We start from the raw sequence: 22,168 nt of genomic DNA on the forward strand, positions 1-22,168 counted from the left end.
TCTCACCTCTGAGCATTTAACAGCAAATTTAGGGAATTGCCTAATATGTGCTTGTACATTGATAAGTCCTGACATCCAGATTTTACAGTAAAACTTCCAAGAATACTTCATCAGAAGAAAGTGTAGTGCAGGACGAAGATCTTTCATTACAAAGGGCACCGGTCCCTGGAACAACGGATCCAATTGAAACACCAGTCGCTGGGTCATCTAGAAGTGTGAAACCGTCTTTTTTAGCAGAAGGCCAATCGTCTGTTCACCCACCAGATCAAATAACAGAATCGAGAACAAACGGATCCGCAGGGGACAAGGTCACAAAAAAATCCCCAGAGAGCGGACAACCACAACGGGTCACAACCAAAAAAGTAACCTAGTGGTTAACATATCTAAAAGGAAGTTAACAGTTGAGGAGGAGAGAGTATTAAACAAGGGTACCTCGTTTGTTCCCAAGTATGTTTCAAATGGACTAGAATCAGAAATTGCCCTCTTCAAATTTTTACACAAACTACGACTCAAGTGTTTTTTCTCCGCCACAACGACGAATGGCACTAGACGACCACCAGAAAAATGTAAACCCAAAAGTAAATTCATGTCACCCATCTCACACAAAATATTGGACAATTTTGAAACCCTTGTGAGAAAGGATTTGGAGGCCATCAAGTACCAGATACCAAATAAACAGAACCTATCCAAAAAAGAAGAGAATTTTGAATGACTTGAGACAGGATATCTCTATCACATTTCAACCGGCCGACAAAGGTGGTGCACTAGTAATGATGGACACCACATTTTATGACCATAAAGTGAACGAACATGTCTTGGACGCTGAGACATATATTCGACTTGATCAAGACCCCACACAGGAATTCAGTAAACTTCTAGATGAAATCATCACCAAGGCCGAGAACATCAATACCAACACGGGCAAATACTTGAGAACGAACACACCACAAGTACCACATATATATATATATATATGTTACCTAAAATACATAAGAGCATCAATGACCCTCCGTTTAGACCCATCGTGGCAGGATGTGGTTCTATTCATGAACCAATTGGACGCTTCATTGATCATCATCTGCAACCGTTGGTACAATCTTGGCAGACTTACTTGAAAGACACAACTGACTGTTAAAACTAGCAGAAGTTAATGACTCTATTGATGAAACCACATTATTGTGCACCATAGATGTGGTGGCACTATACACGTCGATAGCACACATGGAAGGCTTAGAAGCCATAGAATGGAGACTCTTACAATCCGATTTGGACCAACAGCTAAATGTCTTTTTGCTTGAGCTCTTACACTTCTCTATGTATCACAGTTACTTCACATGGCAATCACAGTTTTTCCTTCAGAGAACAGGCACATCCATGGGCTTCTCGGGGGCGCCAGCATACGCAAATACCTTCATGGCGTATTTTGAACAACAATTCATCTTAACAGATCCAAAGTGGACAGATAACCTGGTGTTACTTTTGCGATTCATTGACGACATCCTGATTATTTGGCGTGGCAGCAAACTAGAGTTGGAAGACCGGATCAAAGAACTCAATGAACGAAATCCTAGAATCCAATTTACCCACAACATTCAGGATCAAAAGATACACTTCTTGGACATAGAAATTTGTAAAACAAACGAAGGGATTTCAACTACAGTCTTCCGTAAATCGACGGATGTTAACAATGCGTTACACTACACGAGTGCACATCTCAGAAACTTAAAGAACCATTTACCCATCTCACAGTTGATCAGAATCGAAAGGATATCTTCGGATCCAACAGAGAGTGACTCTTTAATTAAAGAACAAGTAGAGAGATACACCGAAAGGGGTTATCCAACAAATATATTGAAAGATGCAGTCCAAAAAGTTGCAACAATGGACAGAATGAGACTGTTGCAGAAAACGGAAAAATCCCCAAATGAACGGATAGTGTTTGTAATGAAACATTCTACGCAATCACAGAGAATCAAACGAATCATCTACAAACGTTGGGAAATGATAGTCAATGAACCGGATTTTGCTAATCTTTTCAGGAATTTTCCAATTGTAGCACATACCCATGCTAAAAACATCAGGGAAATACTCAAGCACCCACAGAAAACTAACACTACTGATTTCAGAGGGATGAGAAAATGCCACAATTGTGGTCAATGTAACAATGTCATTGTGAGTAAAGTGTTCGCGCACCCCCACACTGGTAAAGACATTAATCTGAAACACAGTGTTGATTGCAATTCCACAGGGGTGATTTATGCTATTCTTTGCCCATGTGGTTTAACCTATGTGGGAAGGACTTCTAGAAAAATAAAGACTCGCATTATCGAGCACAAAAGCACAATACGTAATAGATCCTCCACATCCAGCTTAGCGACACATTGGATTAATGCATCACATACCATACCACAACTGAGATTCACAGTGCTAGAAATGGTAGAAAAGCACACAGGGACAGATCACAACACCGCATTATCCCGGAGAGAGACATTTTGGATTAAAAAATTGGGCACCCTGACACTGGGTGGGCTCAATGACCAGTATGAAATGTTATGCTTTTTATAGATATTGTCGGCAACATGGATGTCAGGACTTATCAATGTACAAGCACATATTAGGCAATTCCCTAAATTTGCTGTTAAATGCTCAGAGGTGAGAACGAACAAGCATAATTATGATGGTACTCTTGTTTAATGGTAATGATTATTTTACTCCATTCTACCTGGAGTATAGCTTTTATTGTATGTAACACACTGTACAGGATTGACACTACCTTCCTTTGTTTTTCATTTTTTAAATAACACTATCATTTCATTTTTTCATTTCCCTTTTGATTCCTTATGGGTTTTATTGTACACTCGACACAGTACAAACCGGCATTTTCACACTCACACTTAGGGATACTATCCCAGTTATCGTAACAAGAGTCGAGTTGTTGAGTCAAGTTTCTGGGATTCAATTAGCGTTTCCGCATAAAAAGCTAGTAACGGAGCACCGGATGTTGACACCGGAAGTGATTCCCAGGGTAGAGGTCGGCGCACGCCATTTGGATGAGGTAGGCGTTTTTGGGTGTACGTAACCATTTGAACACTCTTGACGAGCTTTAAGGGGATGTTCAGTTTACCCCGTTTCGTTTTTTGTTTAAGCTGGAGTATTCGGAAAACTTACAGAACTATCGCAGCAAGGTAACTCGAGTAAAGGGAGCGTTCGCTAAGGCAATTGGGTAAGCGTTTGGAGATGTTGTTGCATACAGTGGTTCTGATTAACTCATAAGTCTAGCTTTAACCAAGGTCTGAAATATTATCTTTAGATGGGGTCCTTATCATTCCCGGTAATTACATACGGTTGAGTCCTGCAGTTTTCATGGACAGGGTGAGTGATAGTATATGACATTTAGTCACGGAGGTGTAACGACCCTTGTAAACCTTGTTGTTTATGGGGGAGACTGGTTATGTGAACTTGGATTTTTGGGACAGTTAAATAGAGCTTCACAAACTTCTATCTACTTTTATATTTTGCACAGTTAGAGATGGTGTATCACACTCCATTGGTGGTGGAACTGAGTAGCATCACGTGTCAACGTTTTTTCACGATTGGATTTTTGGCTGTGTTACACACAGTATGGGTTACACTTCGAACTCCGCTCACACCCTAACACTTTTTTTCACTCTCATTTCTTGGAAAGCAGTGTTATTTCTAACAAGCAATCATGTACAAAGAATTGCTAGTAACGTCAAAAAATGTCATTTATTAGTGCCTGGAAACGTAACTGATGTGAAAATCACCAGAAAAAAATCTGGATCTGAACAGTATAAGAATTCTATTGCATATTCCCCTGAAGAAGGGTCGTATAAGACCCGAAATGCATAGGGACAGTTTTTCTCTTTTTGCTTATTGTTTCTCTTTATCTACACTCGCATAGAGTACAGTTACTAAAAGCATATGTAACTAATGTTCAGATATATTTGTTTGAAACGTTCAGTGGATTGAAATGTTTAGAGTGGATTTGTCAACTCAAAGCACCACTAAAATTGTTTGAGTAACTTAAATTGTCTTTGATTACTTATTTAAGAAAAATTGGGGGACTAAAGTTTCGACACTGTTGATGAAATAACTTGAAACCATAGGGAGATAAAGGTGAGCTCCCAGCCAGACCTAGTCTTATCTAGGTCTCTACAGAGCAGTTATACACAAGGTTGTGGGCACAACCAACAACTGGGAAGACTCCCAACAAAGATTTAAACTATTTTACATTTGATTAAAAAGGATTCATTAGGGTGTGCAGGCTAAATACTTACAAAGCAGCTTGCTTATTTCCACATCCCCGTCCTGCCTGCCTACCAGCGTTACCTGCGGTTCACGGTAGGCCACGAGCACTTTCAGTTTACCGTGCTCCCCTTTGGCCTTACCAGCCCCCTTAGGTGTTCACAAAAGCGATGGCGGTGGTCGCAGCTCATCTATGCAAATCAGGGGTTTCAGTCTAAGGCGGGCTTGCCCCATGCAGTCGTCTCCCACCTCCAGACTACGGCTGACCGCCTGCATTCGCTTGGGTTCCCCATCAATGTTCCGAAGTCACACCTGATCTTCATCATCGGAACACGACGCAGTTTCGGGCCTATCCTCCCGAAAAGCGAGTCTGGGATATTCGGGCTTTGATTCCGATCTTTCAGCCTCTATCCCGGGTTTCGGTCAGGCTGATCCTGAGGCTGTTGGGCCTCATGGCCTCCTGCATCCTGCCTGTCGATCATGCCAGGTGGCATGTGCGGGCTCTGCAGTGGGACCTGAAGTTCCAGTGGGTGCAGCATCGGGGGAATCTGGAATGGGGCGGCCACATGGGAGAGGCGGAGATCAGAGGCCTCTGGTCTCCGGTGGAGACCACCACCATGTGGTACTGCAACAAACAAGGCGGGGTGGGGTCGTGGACCCTATATCAAGAGGCTCTCCACCTCTGGACATGGCTGGAACATCAGGGCATATCACTGGTGGTTCAGCACCTGGCAGGTACACTGAACAACAGGGCAGACTAACTCAGCCGCAGGTTTATGATGGATCACGAATAGCGTCTGAATTCTGAGGTGGTGCAAGGTCTCTTTCGGCAGTGGGGAGAGCCGTGGTTAGATCTGTTCACCACCGAAGAGAACTCGCAATGTAAGCAATTCTGCTCGTTGGAATTTCCAAGGCAGCACTCGCTAGGCGACGCTTTTCGTCACGAGTGGAGTTGTGGTGTGTTGTACGCCTTTATGCCTATACCACTTCTGCCCAGAGTGCTGAAGATCAGGCGCGACCGGGCCCTAGTCATTCTTGTGGCTCTGTATTGGGCACAAAGAGTCTGGTATCCCGAGCTGCTCAACATGGCCATGGATCCTCCGACCCGCCTGCCTATAAGGGAGGATCTTCTGTTGCAGCACCAGGGGACAGTCCTCCACCCGAACCTGTCCAGCCTCCACCTCCTTGCGTGGAGATTGAGCGGCGGCAGTTGACGTCTTTTGACTTGTCTCCCGAAGTTTGTGATGTAATCTTGGCAGCCAGGTGTGCCTCCACTTAGATGGTATACGCCTGCTGGTGAAACACATTTGTGGCATTGTCCACACTGATGACAGTGTTGGATTTATTAACAAATGCACACAGAGAGCATCTTAGAGGTGCCCCTGAAAACGTGCAGCCTACTAGTGTGTTGACTGATTTGTGTCGACCAGCCAGCCGCCATACACAGATTTCTGACCACCTGAGGTGAGAGCCTTTGCTCTTGGAAGACGGGAAAAGGGCCTGCTCTGGGCGGAGGGGTTCACACCTCCTCTATGCAGAATGTTCATTCCAGGGCGGGAAGCTTCAAAGGCCCCATTTCGTTTGTTAGGCGACACCGGGCCTCTCCAGATAGTGGAGGTGCCCATCCCCCTGAACTGACCACAATTTTTGGCGGCAAGACAGGCGGGAAAATGTTAGATTAGGAGGTGTGCCCACAATCAGCCAGCACCATCCTAGGACGGCCAGCTGATGTGTACCCCACTTTTCAGATTCCTCCATGTTGTTTTGTCAGGAATTAGCCTTATAGGGTTACGGCTATGCCCACTTCACACAGCAAGTGGTCATATAGAGGGTGTAGACACCCTAAAAGTAGGCAGCCCATTGACTTCTACCCGTCACTCCCCTTAACACCCTTAAATTGAGTATTGAGGCTTCCTTCACCGTTGGGAGAGTGTCGATCCATCTTTGTGTTCTCCCATCTTGTGGCTAAAGAGGTGTCTGTAACTTTTTTCCCAACTTTATGACCTCATAGTTGGTAAATTCCTGGTATTAGGACACACAGACACTATGTCCCAGTAAAGAAAATAACATACTTATTAGTCCATGCAGTAAGACTCTTGATGGATCGAATGTTCTCTTTTGTGGTTAGAATAAGGTTGATTGCATGTTAAGAACAATATGTAGGAACAGACACAAAATGCTTCAGTCCTAACAAATTGCAGGTATCAAGAAATTCCAATGAAAAAGTTTATGTATGTTGTTATGACTGTGCATTAAAATACGATGCTATTAGTAGATTAGACATTCAAAGTGCATTTGTTGATAAAAAGTTATTTAAAAGCAGAGGTAAAAGAGCAATCACATTTTGGGAGTCTGTAAACTAGCAGAATTGTATAGGCGGGTGGGCGAAAGCTCACGTATAATCAACAAAGTTTTCACATTATTCAGCAGTTCTCTCTCTACCTCACCTCCTCTGCCAATTGATATATCTGTTGTAATGAGCTTTATATTTATCTGGTATTGTTTGAGCCAGCAAAGGTTTAGAAGTTTTGCAAAAAAAAGTCCACATGCAAAACAGATTTCGGAACATGCTATCAATATGAAATTAGACAAGTCCATGTCCTCTAACTTTATAGAAAACACGTTTGAAAATCCTCTTTAGATGACATTAACACGCACGTACACTTTCTAAATGTAACGGGAACCTTCTATATTATGCACAAGAGGTTGTAGGGGAGAGCTGCACACTAACACATGTAGTAGGACTCGGAAAAGCCCAAGCTTAGTGGTTTGAATTTGAGCACTAAATCAAGGAGATATTAACTGGAGAAGCCCCTCTATAAAAGATCAGTTGATGATTTCTCAGCCAGTGATGTGGAAAAGAGAGGGTTCTGTGAATGGCCCCTGCGTTATCGAGGACAGGGAGGTTCTTTTGGGCTCAAAATTGAAAGAATTTGAGATTACCAACCAGGGTGGATAGGTGGATTTGTCTCTTTACCTTTCTTCATGTGTGAGTTGTGATTTTCTTTTTGTTTTCACACCAATGACTGTAATACTCCAAATTGACTTAAAAAATAAACTTCATTGCAATGTTTGTGACCTAATAAAGGGTAAACATGGTATGAGTGGACTGAGTACATACTTCTGTGGTGGGGCAATTGCCCACAGAAATATGGGAAGTCAATCCACTCTGACCGTTCTGCTAATGTTTATGGTCTTCAAATCTGGAAAAAGGCAAATTTTTCAGAATGTTAAAATAGATACAAAATGGTGTTTAAAAAAAAGTTTGCTTTGTTACTTTATTGTCAAATATTTTTTGCTTCGCCATTCAGCAAACTGCCTTTTCTTTGCTCTCTTTATATACACCAATAACATTTTCTGTTTCCTCTTTCTGCAGCGACCTCGATTCGAACAACTGAAGGAAGTTCTTAATCGAATCCCAGAAATTAAAGATTATTTCTTGTCGACATACGATAAAAAAGTTCTTGGTACATCCGTTTCACCACAGGACTACATCCTAAGGAAATATCACTTCAAACAACTTATCCAATGCTTCATTGGGGTAAGACATAAACAGTGCACATAAACGCCTTAACATTGGCCATTATGTTTTGTGGGGCAGATGGAAAGCTCATTGTGATTGGGAATGATTGTACACATTCTCAAAGGGTTCTATGTGCTGAAAGAAGCCTGCCAAAGAAGCTTTTGTTGGGTCTACTAAGTAAAATTAAAACAAATCAAAAAAGTTTACCATGTTTTTCATGTCACGGTGTACAAAGTAGCTAATGCATTGCTGATGGCTACATATTCATCAGCTCTTGAATCTACTCAAGGTGCCAGTTTGGAACTGGAAAGTTTAGAAACGTCTTTCTTGCGCCAGTAGGTGCCTCCTTGACTCTGGGAACAACACTAGATAAGACATCATGGAGCTATATAAGAAGCCACCCCAGATCACACTTTTCCTTTTTTCACCCACCCTTCAATGCAAATTGAATTTTCTCTCCTGAGAACATTTCCTTACAGATAGTCTTTTTGCAGTGTTTTGACTGACTGTCTCCCTAAAAATGCCAGGTTTGAACCGGTCTTCCCTGTCACAAACAATGTCATTGTCAGACTCTCACAACTACTGTGTGTGGTGAATGGGGCCTAAATACTAAGTCATGTGAGAAGTGTGACTTCATGCACACCAAGATCATTAAAGAGTGGGAGGCGAAGCTGTTCATGGCGTGGGCTGCAGACAAACATCAGAGCTTTCATCACTCTGGATCTCAGTCTTTTACAAGGACTGCCTTCTGCTTACCTCCGGACAGCAAATCCTCAGAACAGGCCACTTCTTATGACAGGACACGTCCTCCAGAAAGGAGCACAGGAACCATTACAAAAGGAAGCTTGAGATTCCCAATGTCACACCATTTCAAAGGTAGGTCTTGACATCAATGACTTTGTTCCGTGACTCCGACCTCGATGTCATATCCTTGGACCCAGTTTTGATAGAGATGCACATAGCACATATTTGGCCTTGGTGACTGCTCTGGATCTAGAGCCACTTGCTCCATTTGCAGAGTTTCAATCCCTTTGCGCTGATCTTGCACAGATTGTGGCTTTCACCCAGGCAGTGTTGGCCCCTTTTCCAGTATTGGGGTATCTTTCATAGATTCACCTGCTTGAATCATTCGCCGTTGTCGAGATGGGAGTCCCAGGTACATTTATAAAGGTAATGTCACCATAGACATAGAAGTTTAAAAGGTCTAAGGCCTCATATTTAGTAACATTTAGTCTTTATTTAAAAAAGGACCAAACTTAAGAGAACAACCAATAAGCTGACACCACCCTCTTGAACCTTTCTGAAAGGAGCTCCAGTCCCTCAGATTTTCTACCGCATGTTGTGCTAGGAAGTCTCCACTGAGCTCGGCTCAGTTTTTTCCTTATAACTTCTAATTATCCTTGTCTTCAGTTTTTTTCTTGGATTCAAGGTATTGTTTCAACTATAATTCTTTTGCCTGAGTGAATTCCACTGATTTCTTCATGTCGGACACAGCTAAAAAAAGGCCTTTTTAGGTGGTACCTGCAGAAAGAAAAGGCTGCACATTGATGACCACCATAAAGACTGCCTTTTATGCCTTTATCCTGATCATAAACCAAAGGATTGTAAGATAGGTCGCACTTTTTCATCAAAGACTTTAAAGGACCGTGAGGGGAGGCTGTTATTATGGCTGCAGAGGCTTAAAGACAGGGAGGACCATGTATCTTCTGAGGAGAGCGAAGGTTCCTTAAGATCCTCCTCGAAGACGCCTCAAAGAAGACAACTGGACGTCTCTCCAGGTCACTCCTCGCAGCAACCTCCAAAGAAGAGGCACAAAAAGTCTTCAGATGCTACTAAAAATCAAGATCTGCTTTCCAGAGCGTCTACTTCGCATCAGAGTTTGATTTCTGTAAAAAAATTATTTCATAAATCCACTTCAGACCCTCCTGTCCTCCGGTGAAGGTAAAACTTGCTATCAAAAAGCCTTCCTCAGCCCCGTCGATGGCCAGCTCGTCGATGGCAGCATGGATGACAAGACCTCCACTGATTGTTGTCGGAGTAACTTTGTCGGCGACAGCCATCGCCACAGTTTGTCTCGTCAGCGTCAATTTCATTGCTGAGTCAAGGTCCTTTGCCGTCGACGATAAAGATACTCAGAAGGTCGGCGGCGAAGATTCCAACGACCATCCCAACTATGACGACGAGTGCTTTGTCGATGGTGTTGCCTGTGTCGACGAGTCTACCGTCAACAACTCTCTCGTAAACAATTTCACCCATTGCATCGTCGTTGACAAGAGATGCATCATCTATGCCAGTTGCGTCTGGAACATTAATATCAATGCCCGTTGATGGTTCCTCAACGACTGTATGTGTACCGACTACGACAACATCGTTGATGACACCAAAATCTAGATCAGGAGTGCAGGAGAGTGGGGTCTGCAATCCTATAGTCACCCCAGATTTTTGTTTTTTGCTTCACTAGTTTACGACTTTCCCTGGCTGTGGGCCTGCTAATCAGAGCCACAGCCTAGCTGTTCTCTCTCTAAATTAAGAACCATGTACCTTCGGTGCATTTACCAATTGGTACTGGGCCACCTTATCAGTCCCTGTACAGTATACCTTAGGTATCCAGGGCATAGGTGTACCCAGGGCCTACCAGGGGCTGAAGCATGTATTATGCCACCCCTGACTGGCCAACTAAACAGACACAACTGGCTGCACGACAGCTGGGGCAAGGTGGTGTAATCACCCTTTGCTTTAGATATAGTCACCTATATCTAAACCTAAAATGGACACATATATTCCTATCAGTCACTCCTATGGAAGGCCTTATCAATCCTGAAGGCAGAGTGCTTGGAATTATGTGATATGGTGCTCTGGCATGAGCTGAGCCCGTTTGCAGCTTGCGGAACCAAGTCCTAGTAGCTGTTCCATGATAACGCTATACCATATACTCTTAAGTGCATTATAATCCTCGTGGTTAAATGCTAACTCTGGTATAACATTATCAAAACATGTCGAGTAAGGTGTCATACGATTTGGAATACTACCCCCTCGCCAATTCTGACGACGGGGGTAGCATTCCACCCTTCTAGAGGGACACGACATGTATGTAACTGAGAACCCCGGTTAAAGTTAACTCGAGCCTTGGCATCACAAAATGGATGCTGCCACCACAGACACAAGTCTGACCTCCTGCTGCTGGGAGTCCTTCCAGCGAGGGAGGCTTGGACAAAGGGTTTCCTGCCTTGGGAGGTGCTAGCACCACCCCAGACAGGATTTTGTGTATTGGGTAGGATAGGCCTGAAAGGAATGACACATGCCCGGGGCACACAAGGTGTCCTGTGCATACACCGGTTCAAACCAGTTGCTGGGGCATCCCTGCCTCAGCTCTGGCAGGAAACCGGACAAAGGATAGGGGGTGTAGCCACCCCCCTTCCTGGTCCCACCCAGGGGAGGGACCTAGTCAGTAGTGCAGCCCCCTTTAGCAGGATAAAGGTAGGAGCTGGTCCCATTCCAAGTTAGATTAATCCTGAACTACTCTACTAGAAGAAACTCTGGACTTCGACGTTCTGCTCCCCAGAAGACTGAAGAAATCTCCCTTGTGGGCAAGGAGTGTCCACCCTGCGCAAGCAGGCACCATCAAGCGGCTTCCCTTTGTCGTCTTCCCTCGAGGATCCAGACTTCAGAGCCCGACGAGACCCGGTTTCCCAGACCTTTCCGACCTCAACTCTCATCTGCAGCAAAGCTGAGACCCGTGGGTGCGACGAGACACGTGGGACCGGCCATCTTGGAAGAAACTGCACTTCGCTTCCAGCACGACTCCCGAGGTAAACTCGACCAAGTGCTTTCGGGACTGAGAAGCCCCAGCCCCGAGCAGCCCCTGCACCGAAGATCAGCCCTCCAGCATCCACGAGATCTGCGTGGGGCCCTTCTGCTTGTTTGCTGCTCGACGCGTTGTCTGGTCACTTGCTGGCTGGCTAGTGGCCTCCTAGACGACGTACCTTTGAATCTTTTCTGCTGGTCTGGTTGCTCCAGACTGGCCCTTGCTCCCTTCCAAAAGAGGGGCACCCCGGACTCTCCTAGTCCGCACCAGACGCTTTCTTCACTCACCGCGTGGGTTGCCTTTGCCAAGGCCTGTTGACGCCGATTCCGGATCCAACACCGCCGACAGCGAGAGCCTGCGTGGGACAGCTCGTGCCTCCATCCTGGTCGTCGAAGACACCTCCTGGTCCACGTGGCTGCAGAGTCAAGCGTCCACTCTTCACCTGATCGCGACGACAGCACCTGGTTCCTTCCTGGTTCCACACCGGTCACTGGCTAGTGACTTTGAACACTGTCCCCTCTGCTTTCAGGTCTCCTTCTTCACCGATCCACCCTTGGATCGCACCGGACATCTTCCTCCTGGTCGCCTGCAGCATTTTTTCTTTCAGGCTCCATAGACTTCAACGCGAGAACCCGACACGACTTCGCACCTATGCACCCGCAGCCCGTGGGTGAGGTAACGAGAGCATTTCGGTGCTCAAGGGTAGTTTAACTGTCCTAGTGTCCAGTTCCACAGTCGTTTTAGTCCTACCTAGTCAGGATTGTCCGTACTCACCTTTTTCTTGAACAGTACTGTCCATAGACGTTGTTACGCATCTCACGTGTGAGTTCACACTCTGCACACACGTTCCGTGGGCCTCCTATTACTTACCTAGAGTTAGTGTAGCGTGGTCCCAACGATCCTACAGCCTCTGGACAGCTCCATTCTAACTATCGACTTTCACATTCCACTTACTTAGTATATGGTTTGTCGTGCCCCTAGGGCACCATTGTAATTTTGTGCAACTTATCGTATTTTTCCTAAGAGATTGTCATGTGCTTAGCCCTCTGACCTCATAAAGAGTTCAGAGGTGTTTGTTATTAATAAATATACTGTTTATTTTCATAACAACCTGTGTGGTGTCCTTTCATCTGGTATTCAAGGGGTTATATTGTGGTAAAACAGCTGGCTTCACATGCCAAAAGAGTTTAGCCTAAGACTGCTTTGTCCATGCTACCATTAGGATAGCTGGTCTATAAGGTTGACTTACAACCAATCACCATAAGGGTTGTTTGGACTGATACAAGGTGATCACTAGAACTAGTGAGCATCATATATCAGGCCAACTTCTCACAAGGAGAACTAAGAGAGAGACTGACACCCTCATTAACTTCTAGTAGGGTTCAAGCCTAACCAACTCATCTCTTGGATGATGACGATGATTTTGCCGAATACAGCTTGTTCGGGCTGCACAACTTGTTCAGTTCTGAGGATGTGTCTGATGATGATGATGATGATGACCAATTCTATGACCAAAATCAATACTATTCTGACCAACAATGTCAGCAGCAACTGCATCCAGGGATGGTTTATCTTCCCTCTACTCTGGTAACTGATTTACAATTCATGCTGTCTGACTATAAAAAGAGGTTTCCTACGTCTACACCATCTCCTGCTCCAGCACTTACACCACCTCCTGTGAGGCAAAGTCAACCTCTGCCCCTTCCTAGGTCTCAAATGCCTGTGCAGCAGCTTCCATCCACAGATGAAGATGAAGAGGGACAAGAAGAAGAAGAAGCGGAAATCCAGGATGTACAATCCCGTGCTCTTTACCTCACCAACCCAGTGGTGGCCCCTACTCTTTGCGAATTTCCCCCGTTAAGCCCTGACGCCTCATTAGCCCTTCTTACTGGACTGAAGTCTGGCTCACCTTTGGACCCTTGCCCGGTCTCCTGTCTTAGGAAAATAGCCCCAGTCTTAAATGGTCCTATCAACTCCATTCTCAATGCTTCCTTGTCATCCGGTGTGGTTCCCTCGGCGTGGAAAGCTGCGCTTATTCTGCCTCTTCTAAAAAAACCAACTTTAGACTCCACCGTTCATGCCAATTATCGGCCTATATCTCTCCTTCCTGCCTTGGCGAAGGTGGCAGAAAGACACGTGCACAGAGCGATCTCGGACTACATCGAAGAGAACGATCTGTTGCACAACACCCAATCCGGTTTTCGTGCAAACTACAGCACGGAGACCGCGTTGTTGGAGGTCACTGTCGCCATCAGAGAGGTGTTGGATGCGGGAGGCAAGGCCATGTTGGTCATGCTGGACCTGTCGGCGGCGTTCGACACCGTTCCCCACGAAACCCTCCTAATACGTCTCTGGGAATGTGGTCTTCGGGGGACGGTGTGGAACTGGCTTAAATCCTTCTTAGCCGACCGCCGACAAACGATCTGGGCGCCTCCTCACTCCGCAGCTATGGCACCTCTGGAAGTGGGAGTCCCGCAGGGGTCTATTCTTAGCCCCCTGCTTTTTAACATCTTTTTGGCCCCCCTTGCAGAGGTAGCGGAGTCTTTCGGCGCCCAGATCGTGTCCTATGCCGACGACACCCAACTCCTGTTTACCCATAACAGGAATGAGGTGTTTGACGGGAGCCACATCAGAAGCTGTCTAGAGGCGGTCTTCGGCTGGTTCAGGGAGCATGGTTTAAAATGCAACTCCGATAAATCGGAGCTGCTTTTTTTCGGTTTTTCCTCTGAGCCAGTTTGGAAAAGTTGGTGGCCTCAGGATTTGTTTCCACCTGCTAAGGCAAGCGTAAAAGCCAAAAATTTGGGTATTATGATTGACAATGATCTTTCTTATGGGCCCCAAATATCTAGCCTGTCGGGGAAATGTTTCGGCATCCTTCGGATGCTGAGAAAATTTTTGCCCCTGATATCCATCAAACACAGACGGATCATTGTTCAAGCACTTGTAGGGTCCAGATTGGACTACGCGAATGCCCTCTACCTAGGGCTTCCAAAGTACCTGGTGAGGCGGCTTCAAGTAGTCCAAAATTCAGCTGCCCGGGCCATTTACGGGCTCCCTAGACGTGCAAGTGCCTCTGTTCTGTTGCAAGAGCTGCATTGGCTCCCTATAGCCAAGAGAGTTCAGTTTAAGAGCCTGACGCTGACTTTCAAAGCTCTTCATGCCATTGGCCCCAAATATATGAGGAAACGTTTGGCTTTCTATAAACCAAACAGAGCCTTACGGTCTGCCTCCCTGTCTAAGATGGTAGTCCCGGCCATCAAACGAGCTAGACAGGGCGGTCGCTCTTTTCACCATTTGGCTCCCCGTGCGTGGAATGAGCTCCCGCTTTTTCTAAGACAGACTCCCTGTCTTTTGTCCTTTAGAAGGGCTCTAAAAACTTGGCTTTTTACTAGATAGGCTTGCCATTTTCCTTTGTTGTCGTGTTGTGTTGCCATATTGAAGGTTTCCTTCGCCAAAGCGCCGGGACACTCCTTCGGGAGTAGCTGTTGCGCTATAGAAGAGCCGAAATAACATAACATAACATAACAAGTGGGATGATTACATTATCCCTACACCAGCGTCGCCATCTCCCCCTCCAGTAGACTTACCTCCAGAGGATATTGGAGGATTTCATAATCTCTTGGAGAGAGCAGCCAGACGTGTTGAACTTCCAATGCCTACTCACCAACAAGACTGTTTCCTTTACGATTTCAAGGAACCTTTTAAAAGATCAGCCAGGTCTATGCCCTTTATCTACTATATTTGGGATCAGGGCATTACGATAATGAGAAACCCAGACACAGTTGATCCAATCTTACCATGGCTTGACAAAAAATATAAAGCCCCTGACAACGCGCCTGCCTGTCTCACAGGTCATCCTAGGCCTGATTCAGTAATTTCTCAGGCTGCTCAACACAGGTCAAAGAACCCATCAGCTCCACTATCAGCACTTCCAACAAGTCGGGAAGGAGGCTGGACAGCATCGGCAAACGTTTTTCCACTATGTCTGCTTTGACAGAGCGTCCAATTCCTTAGCGCTGCTGGGGCACTACAACAGACAGATGGGTCAGGCATCGCTCCTTACATCAACGATCTCCCACAAGACATTAAGGAGAAGACAAGAAAAGTTTCAGTGGAAGGCGAACGATCCGCTTCATAAATAATTGATTGTTCAATGGACATCGCTTCCACTGGTTTCCATCAGTTAGCTGGAGCTGCGGTCCTAAGGCGCCATGGATGGCTAAAGGCTACAACATTCAGGCCTGAAGTCGACGAAGCCCTTCAGGGAATCATAAAGACACTCACAAGGCCAAAGTTTTGGGTAGTATAAAAGAACACCTTTTCGTGATGCACTGGGTAAAAGCCAGTTATCCTACAGGGGAGGTTACCAACAATATAGGTATCCTTCCTATACCTCCTCCAGCCAGTAATACAGGTCGCAGTTCGCTCAGAGACAACAGTCTGCAACTGCCTACAATAAATCTTCCTTTCGAAAGAAGGCGGGATGACAAAAAGAGTCCGCCAGACATCAATGACCTCTCACTTCTGCCGGTTACAATTTCTTCAGCTCCCCCCAAACTAGGAGGCAAAATCTCCCATTATCTTCAAAACTGGAAGCAAATTACAACAGATCTCTGGGTCCTACAACTAGTACAATTTGGCCATTCCCTAGAATTTATACAGCCACCTCGCCAACACCTCCTCAAACTCTGGCTCACAAGCATTTGCGCCTATTACAGTTGGAAATAACATTGATGAGCCAAAAAGGAGCCATAGAACATGTTCCTTTTCGTCCAAGGGGAAAAGGTTTCTATTCCTGTCTCTTTTTAGTGCACAGTAGACGAACAAGTGGAGGCCAATTTTAGATTTACAAAATCTAAACAAATTCCTCAAGAAACAATCATTCTGCATGGTCACCATTCAGGAGGTCTTTCAGCTTCTAAATGGGAACGACTACATGGTATCCCTGGACCTTCAAGACGCCTATTTCCATATACCCATACACTAGAACACAAAAAGTTTCTCAGATTTGCTGTAGCCGGCAGGCATTATCAATTCCAAGTGTTACACTTCGGACTCAAGTCGGCCCCTCGCATTTTTACAAAGTGCCTAGCACCAGTAGTGGCATATCTCAAACAACATCATCACCAGGTTTTCCCTTATCTCGACAACTGACTTTTCAAAGCTCCTTCTTTCAATGCAGAGAAGAAGTCTTCCAAAGCCTGCCTGCGGCTTTTCAAAAAATTGGGTCTCACACTAAACCCAGAGAAATCAGTCCTACAGCCTTCTCGACGGCTTACATTCCTGGGAGCTATACTAGATACCGTTCTGAAGAGAGCCTATAACACAGTGGAAAGACCACGAAAACTACGGACGTTGGCAAGCTGCATACAAAGAAGAAAGTCTCTTTCAGTGCGCCTATACAATTCTCTGCTCAGCATGATGTCCTCCTGTATTCTTCTGATACCTCACTGTCTTCTACACATGTGTTCTCTTCAGGAAGCTCTGAGCACTCAATTGGTTCAAATAAACAGAACCTTCGGCAACATATTACAAGTGACCCCCACAAATGGTCAACTCGTTATCTAGCTTGACTCATCCTCACCATCTGCCTCTAGGGTTACCTTTCCTTCCACAAGCCTCTCCTCTGGTAATAACAACAGATGCTTCTCTAGAAGGTTAGGGGGACTTCCTTCAGGAACTTCAGATAAGTGGCCACCTTCTCAGCGGAGTGTACACATAAATCTCTTGGAACTAAGGGAAGTCTTTTTAGCCCTACAAGCTTTCCTGCGCAAGATACAAAATTCTCTAGTGCTTGTCAGAACAGAAAGTACTACAACAATGCACTATCTAAACAAACAAAAAGGCACTCAATCTCTCTCCCTCTCGCAAGATTCTAAAAGAATTGGAACTGGGCAATTCAACATGGAATTTAATTGACAGCGGAGTACGTTCCAGGGAAGGAAAATACAATAGCGGATTCACTAAGCAGATTACAGACCACCTGCCATGAGTGAGAGTTGAATCAAGATACTCTCAGCAGAATCTTCTCCAAGGGAGGCGAACCAACTATAGGCTTGTTCGCCACAAATGGCAACCCCAAATGCCAATGCTTCGCAAGCTGGCATCCCCAACAGGGATCTCTGGGGAATGCTTTTTCAATAGCATGGCCCGGCGTATTTGCCTACGCTCTTGCGCCAATTTCACTCCTTCCCAGGGTTCTAAAAAAGATGAAAGCCGAACCTTGCAAACTAATTCTAATAGCTCCAGCGTGACCTCGCCAACATTGGTTTATGGAACTCCATCTCCTGTCCTTACGACCGCCGATTCCTTTGAAGCCGTTTCCCTCTCTTCTCACGATGAACCAGAGTTCAGCACCTGGATCCAGGCTCTCTGATATTATCGGCTTGGCTCCTGAGTTCCAGGAATTTCAAAACTTAAATATTCCTCAAGTGTGCAGGCCGATCCTGTCTCGTGCTAGAGCGACCTTACCAACAGAACTTATTCTTTAAAATGGAAAAGATTCTGCGTCTGGTGTGGGTATGCTTAGGTGCATCCCCTCAATTCATCTCCTGGGGAAGTCTTCTCCTCCATATAGCAAATTCAGTTTTGGCTCATACTTCGATCAAAGTTCACTTAGCTGCAATCTCCCGTTTTCGAAGATCTTGTAAAGGTTCTTCCTTGTGGTCAAACAGACTGATTCAACAGTTTCTTAAAGGTCCATTCAGGATCTTCCCTCCTGTAAAGTCTCCGGCTCCAACATGGCAACTCAGCATGGTACCTACTCAACTTATGAAGCACCCATTTGAGCCGATGCATAGAGCGGACTTAAAAAATTCCTTTCATGGAAAACTGCTCTTCTTCTAGCTCTTGCACCCGAAAGAAGAGTTAGTGAACTTCAAGCATTCACAATACAAGAACCCTTTATTCAATTTAAACACGATAGGGTGATCCTTGGCACCAACCAGAAAAGTAAACATAAAGTTCCATCGAACTTTCATCTTAATGAATCAATCGTTTTAAAATCCTTCTTTCCAAATCCTCAGACAGCAGCTGAACGAGCTTTGCATTCTTTGGACATGAAGCTCTGCCTTAAATTTTATCTAGACAAAACGAAATCCTTTCACAAGACTAATCATCTTTTTGTAGCTTACAGCTTACCGAAGGTAGGGTTTTCCCTTAAGGAAACCGAGCATATCTAGATGGATCTCTAGTGCTATTCTCTTCTGTCACCAGAAAACTGGTCAACCCCTGAAATCAAAAGTTCGTGCCCATTCCACTAGGGCAGTGTCTACATCTATGGCATTGTTTGCTAGTGTGCCCCTCTTAGACATTTGTAGAGCAGCAACCTGGAAGACGCGACATTCATTCACTGAGCATTACTGCTTGGATTCCTAATTGATGAAAGATGCTGCAGTGGGACAGGTGATGCTAAGACATATGTTTCTGTAAAGGTGAGCCTTCCTTCCTTCCCACCAACCTTTTTAATGCACATTTCTGTGTTGTTTTCTTATTGTAATGCCAATATTGGAAACTATCCATTTCCTATTCCATATGGATATACATGTTTACATTTATATAAATAAATGTATTTCTATTTTATTCTCAAGAAATAGTTATTGACTATTCGTATATGTATGATTAATATATATATGACGAAATGTGCTCATTACGTCTTTTTATTCTGATCTCAAACATGTGAATCTATAAAGATGCCCCAATACTGGATAAGAAATAAGTTACTTACCGGTAATTGCAGTTATGCAGTATTGGCATCTTTCATAGGTTCACATGCCACCCACCCGCTTTCCTTGGAAGGGCTCACTTAGTACTCTCAGTTGTCTCTCTGGGCACGCACAGTGCTTATGAAAATCTGAGGGACTGGAGCTCCTTTCTGGAAGGTTCTAAGGGGTGGTGTCAGCTCATTGGTAGTTCTCTTAAGTTTGGTCCTTTTTTTAAATAAGGATTTGGATATGTTATTAAATATGAGGCCTTAGGCCTTTTAACTTCTATGTCTATGGTGACATTCCTTTATAAATGTACCAGGGACTCCCATCTCGACGACTGGAATGATTCAAGCATTTGAATTTATGAAGGATACCAATACTGGATAACTACAGTTACAGGTAAGTAACTTATTTCTTCCACTTGATTCAGCTCTGTCTGCTGCCCCTGCGAATCCCAGGAAGCCTGAGGGGCCTTCTGGTGGCTCCATCCCAAGGTGCTGGTCGACTCCATTTATCCTCTGCCTTATCTTTTTGGTGATGGCAGAACCTTTTCCAACATTAAAGGCTTTCCCAGTTGCTCCGTGTTGGCATCAATGCTAATGCAGTCTTGGATGCCACCAGTACTGCCGTTTGGATCCTTTACAAAATAAGGCGAATAGTTTACCATGACAATATCAGTGTGGTGGCAGTCTTCTCTCTAAACGGATATTGGTGACTGTGTGGCCCTGCAGAACCAATGACCTAGACACCACTCCTGTTTGTCGGCCTCACACTGTGAAAGTTGCATAAATCACTGCTGGGCATGACCTCCGAGGTTCTTGAAATCGCCAATGTATGTGGAGGAGAAAAAGCGTAATGCACAGCCAGCCTCTCTGCTGTTTCGCCATTGCTCCCGTTAAACCAAGTGTCGATGCAGCCGATCTTGGTTTTTTAAGCAAACCAATTCCTGCTCCTGCAGTGAACCAGAATGTTACCTGCCCCACTGAATGGTTGCTGAAGGCGGCCTTTCTGCAGCTGAATTTGGAACAACGGCAGACCTCAATCTACATGCTCTATGATCAGGGGTTTTAACTCAACCTCAACAATTCACATCTCTAGGCCTCCCAGTGTCACCTCTTCATTGCGGCAGAGGTGGACTCTTCCTCCCTTAAGGCCTTACCACCTTTTAATAAAGCTTGTGACATTCAGGTTTTCCCAGAAGCTTTTTAAGTCTGGTAGCGATGGCTGCTGAGGGGCCATTTTGTGTGTGGGCCAATGATCTCAGTTGATGTCATCTTTTCGATCATAAGTGGTGGCTTCACCCATAGATGACTCAGTCCACTTAACTCTGAAGAAGCTTCCAGTGGAGCTCCTTGCCACTCTCTAGGATTCATGCTGTTTGAAGTTCTGAGCCTTACATTTTCCCCTACAGGGAGCTCTAGAGGCTGTTTTGTACTTCCATCTTCACTATGCATCCCCTTCCTTCCATCCGATTCCTTGAGTACTGAGGAAGCTGTGTGAGGACTGTACACAGATGTGCTGGTCTTGATCGTACCTGACTAGCTGCTCAACCTGCCCCTCTGTCACTTCCACATAGGGCAAACTTCCTCACACATTCAAACCTTCACCATCTGAAAGAAACAGGTTAGTATTAGATTCCTTACCTTAGAATATCCCCAGGCGTCAGTCTGGATCCGGAAACTTTTGCGTAGCAGTACCCCTGCGCGTCGGTAGGCGTCGTCTGCAGGCGTACCCTGCGGCTCCGCGTCGTCGGCGTCGTGCGCCGTGATGACGTCGCTGGAGTATATAGACGCCGCCTCCGCGCGCTGACGTCAGTTCTTCTTTTTTCCGCGCCAGTTAGCGCAGATCCGAAGAGCAGTACTCCGGTCTTTTGACCAAGTGTTTGTAAAACTTAATCTTTCTACGGTGCCGGTAGGATGCCTGGGTTTAAGAGCTGCGACGAGTGCGACCGCATGATGTCGGTCACCGACCACCATCGACTCTGCCTCCGGTGTCTGGGCGCGGACCACGACGTGGAGTCCTGCGTCGACTGTCGGGCCTTGACTGGGAAAGCTAGGCGGGAGCGGTCCCGCAAGCTTCTCGAGCTCCGGGTGTCGGCCCCGCGTCGAGAGCGGTCCCGGTCCGGTCGGAGGTCGAGGGAGCGGTCGAGGGAACGATCGCGGAGCCGCCATGGGCGCTCCGGGAGTCGCCACCATTCCTCCGGCTCGTCAGGTAAGCACAAGAAGTCGGGGCGTCGCCATCGCACCCCCGACTCCCCCCGACGCCCGCGTAATGCGGCCGGGGGCTCGGGTGACCCCGCGGCCCCGCGTGGGTCGCCGACGCCGTCTACCCCATACCCGTCGGTCCCTGGGGAAGGCGCGTCGCGTGAGGAGATCGAGGCCTTCCTCATTGCTATGAGGGCGAGGTCTTCTCCGGCGGGGCCTTCGGCGCCTGCGGGCCCGTCGGTCCCGTCTGGGGGCCCGAGCGGTTCGGGTGCTCCTGCCCCGGCGCCGCCGGCGGCTCCGGCCCCGGCGCCGCTGGTTCCCTCTGGTTCGTCGCCGGCTGGTCTCCCGGCCTCTCCGGCGTCGGTTCCTGTGGGCCAACCCGTGGTACCGCCCCCGCGTGGTGCAGCGACTCCGCCGTCGGCTCCGGCTGGCGTCGGGTCACCGACGCCGCGCGGCGCCACCCCCCTTTCCTCCCCGACTCCGGACGCGGAGTCGGACCGGCGTCGGCCGACGCCGGATCCGACGCCGATGGGGCCCGTTGACCCCGACGTCTATATCGTCGACCCAGAATATGGGTATGATGACGATGAGTATGGAGAGGGTTGGGAGGGGTCTGAGGACCCTCTATCCCGTGCCTGCCAGTATGATGTGGACTGGGTAGGTG

The 22,168-nt window shown here is 46.3% G+C and overlaps 1 protein-coding gene across 2 annotated transcripts in view; it reads left to right on the forward strand.

Annotated features, from left to right (window-relative positions):
• The window catches only part of LOC144762300 (exportin-5-like), a 2,334,361-nt gene that overhangs the window by 2,261,315 nt on the left and 50,878 nt on the right, over window positions 1-22,168 (forward strand). For both annotated transcript variants that reach the window (XM_078647447.1, XM_078647448.1), the window contains one exon: window positions 7,643-7,807. In XM_078647447.1, the coding sequence (XP_078503573.1) occupies window positions 7,643-7,807 (165 nt within the window). The remainder of the gene's footprint in view (window positions 1-7,642; window positions 7,808-22,168) is intronic.

This window comes from Lissotriton helveticus, chromosome 6 (genome assembly GCF_964261635.1).
Source record: "Lissotriton helveticus chromosome 6, aLisHel1.1, whole genome shotgun sequence".
NCBI lineage: Eukaryota > Metazoa > Chordata > Amphibia > Caudata > Salamandridae > Lissotriton > Lissotriton helveticus.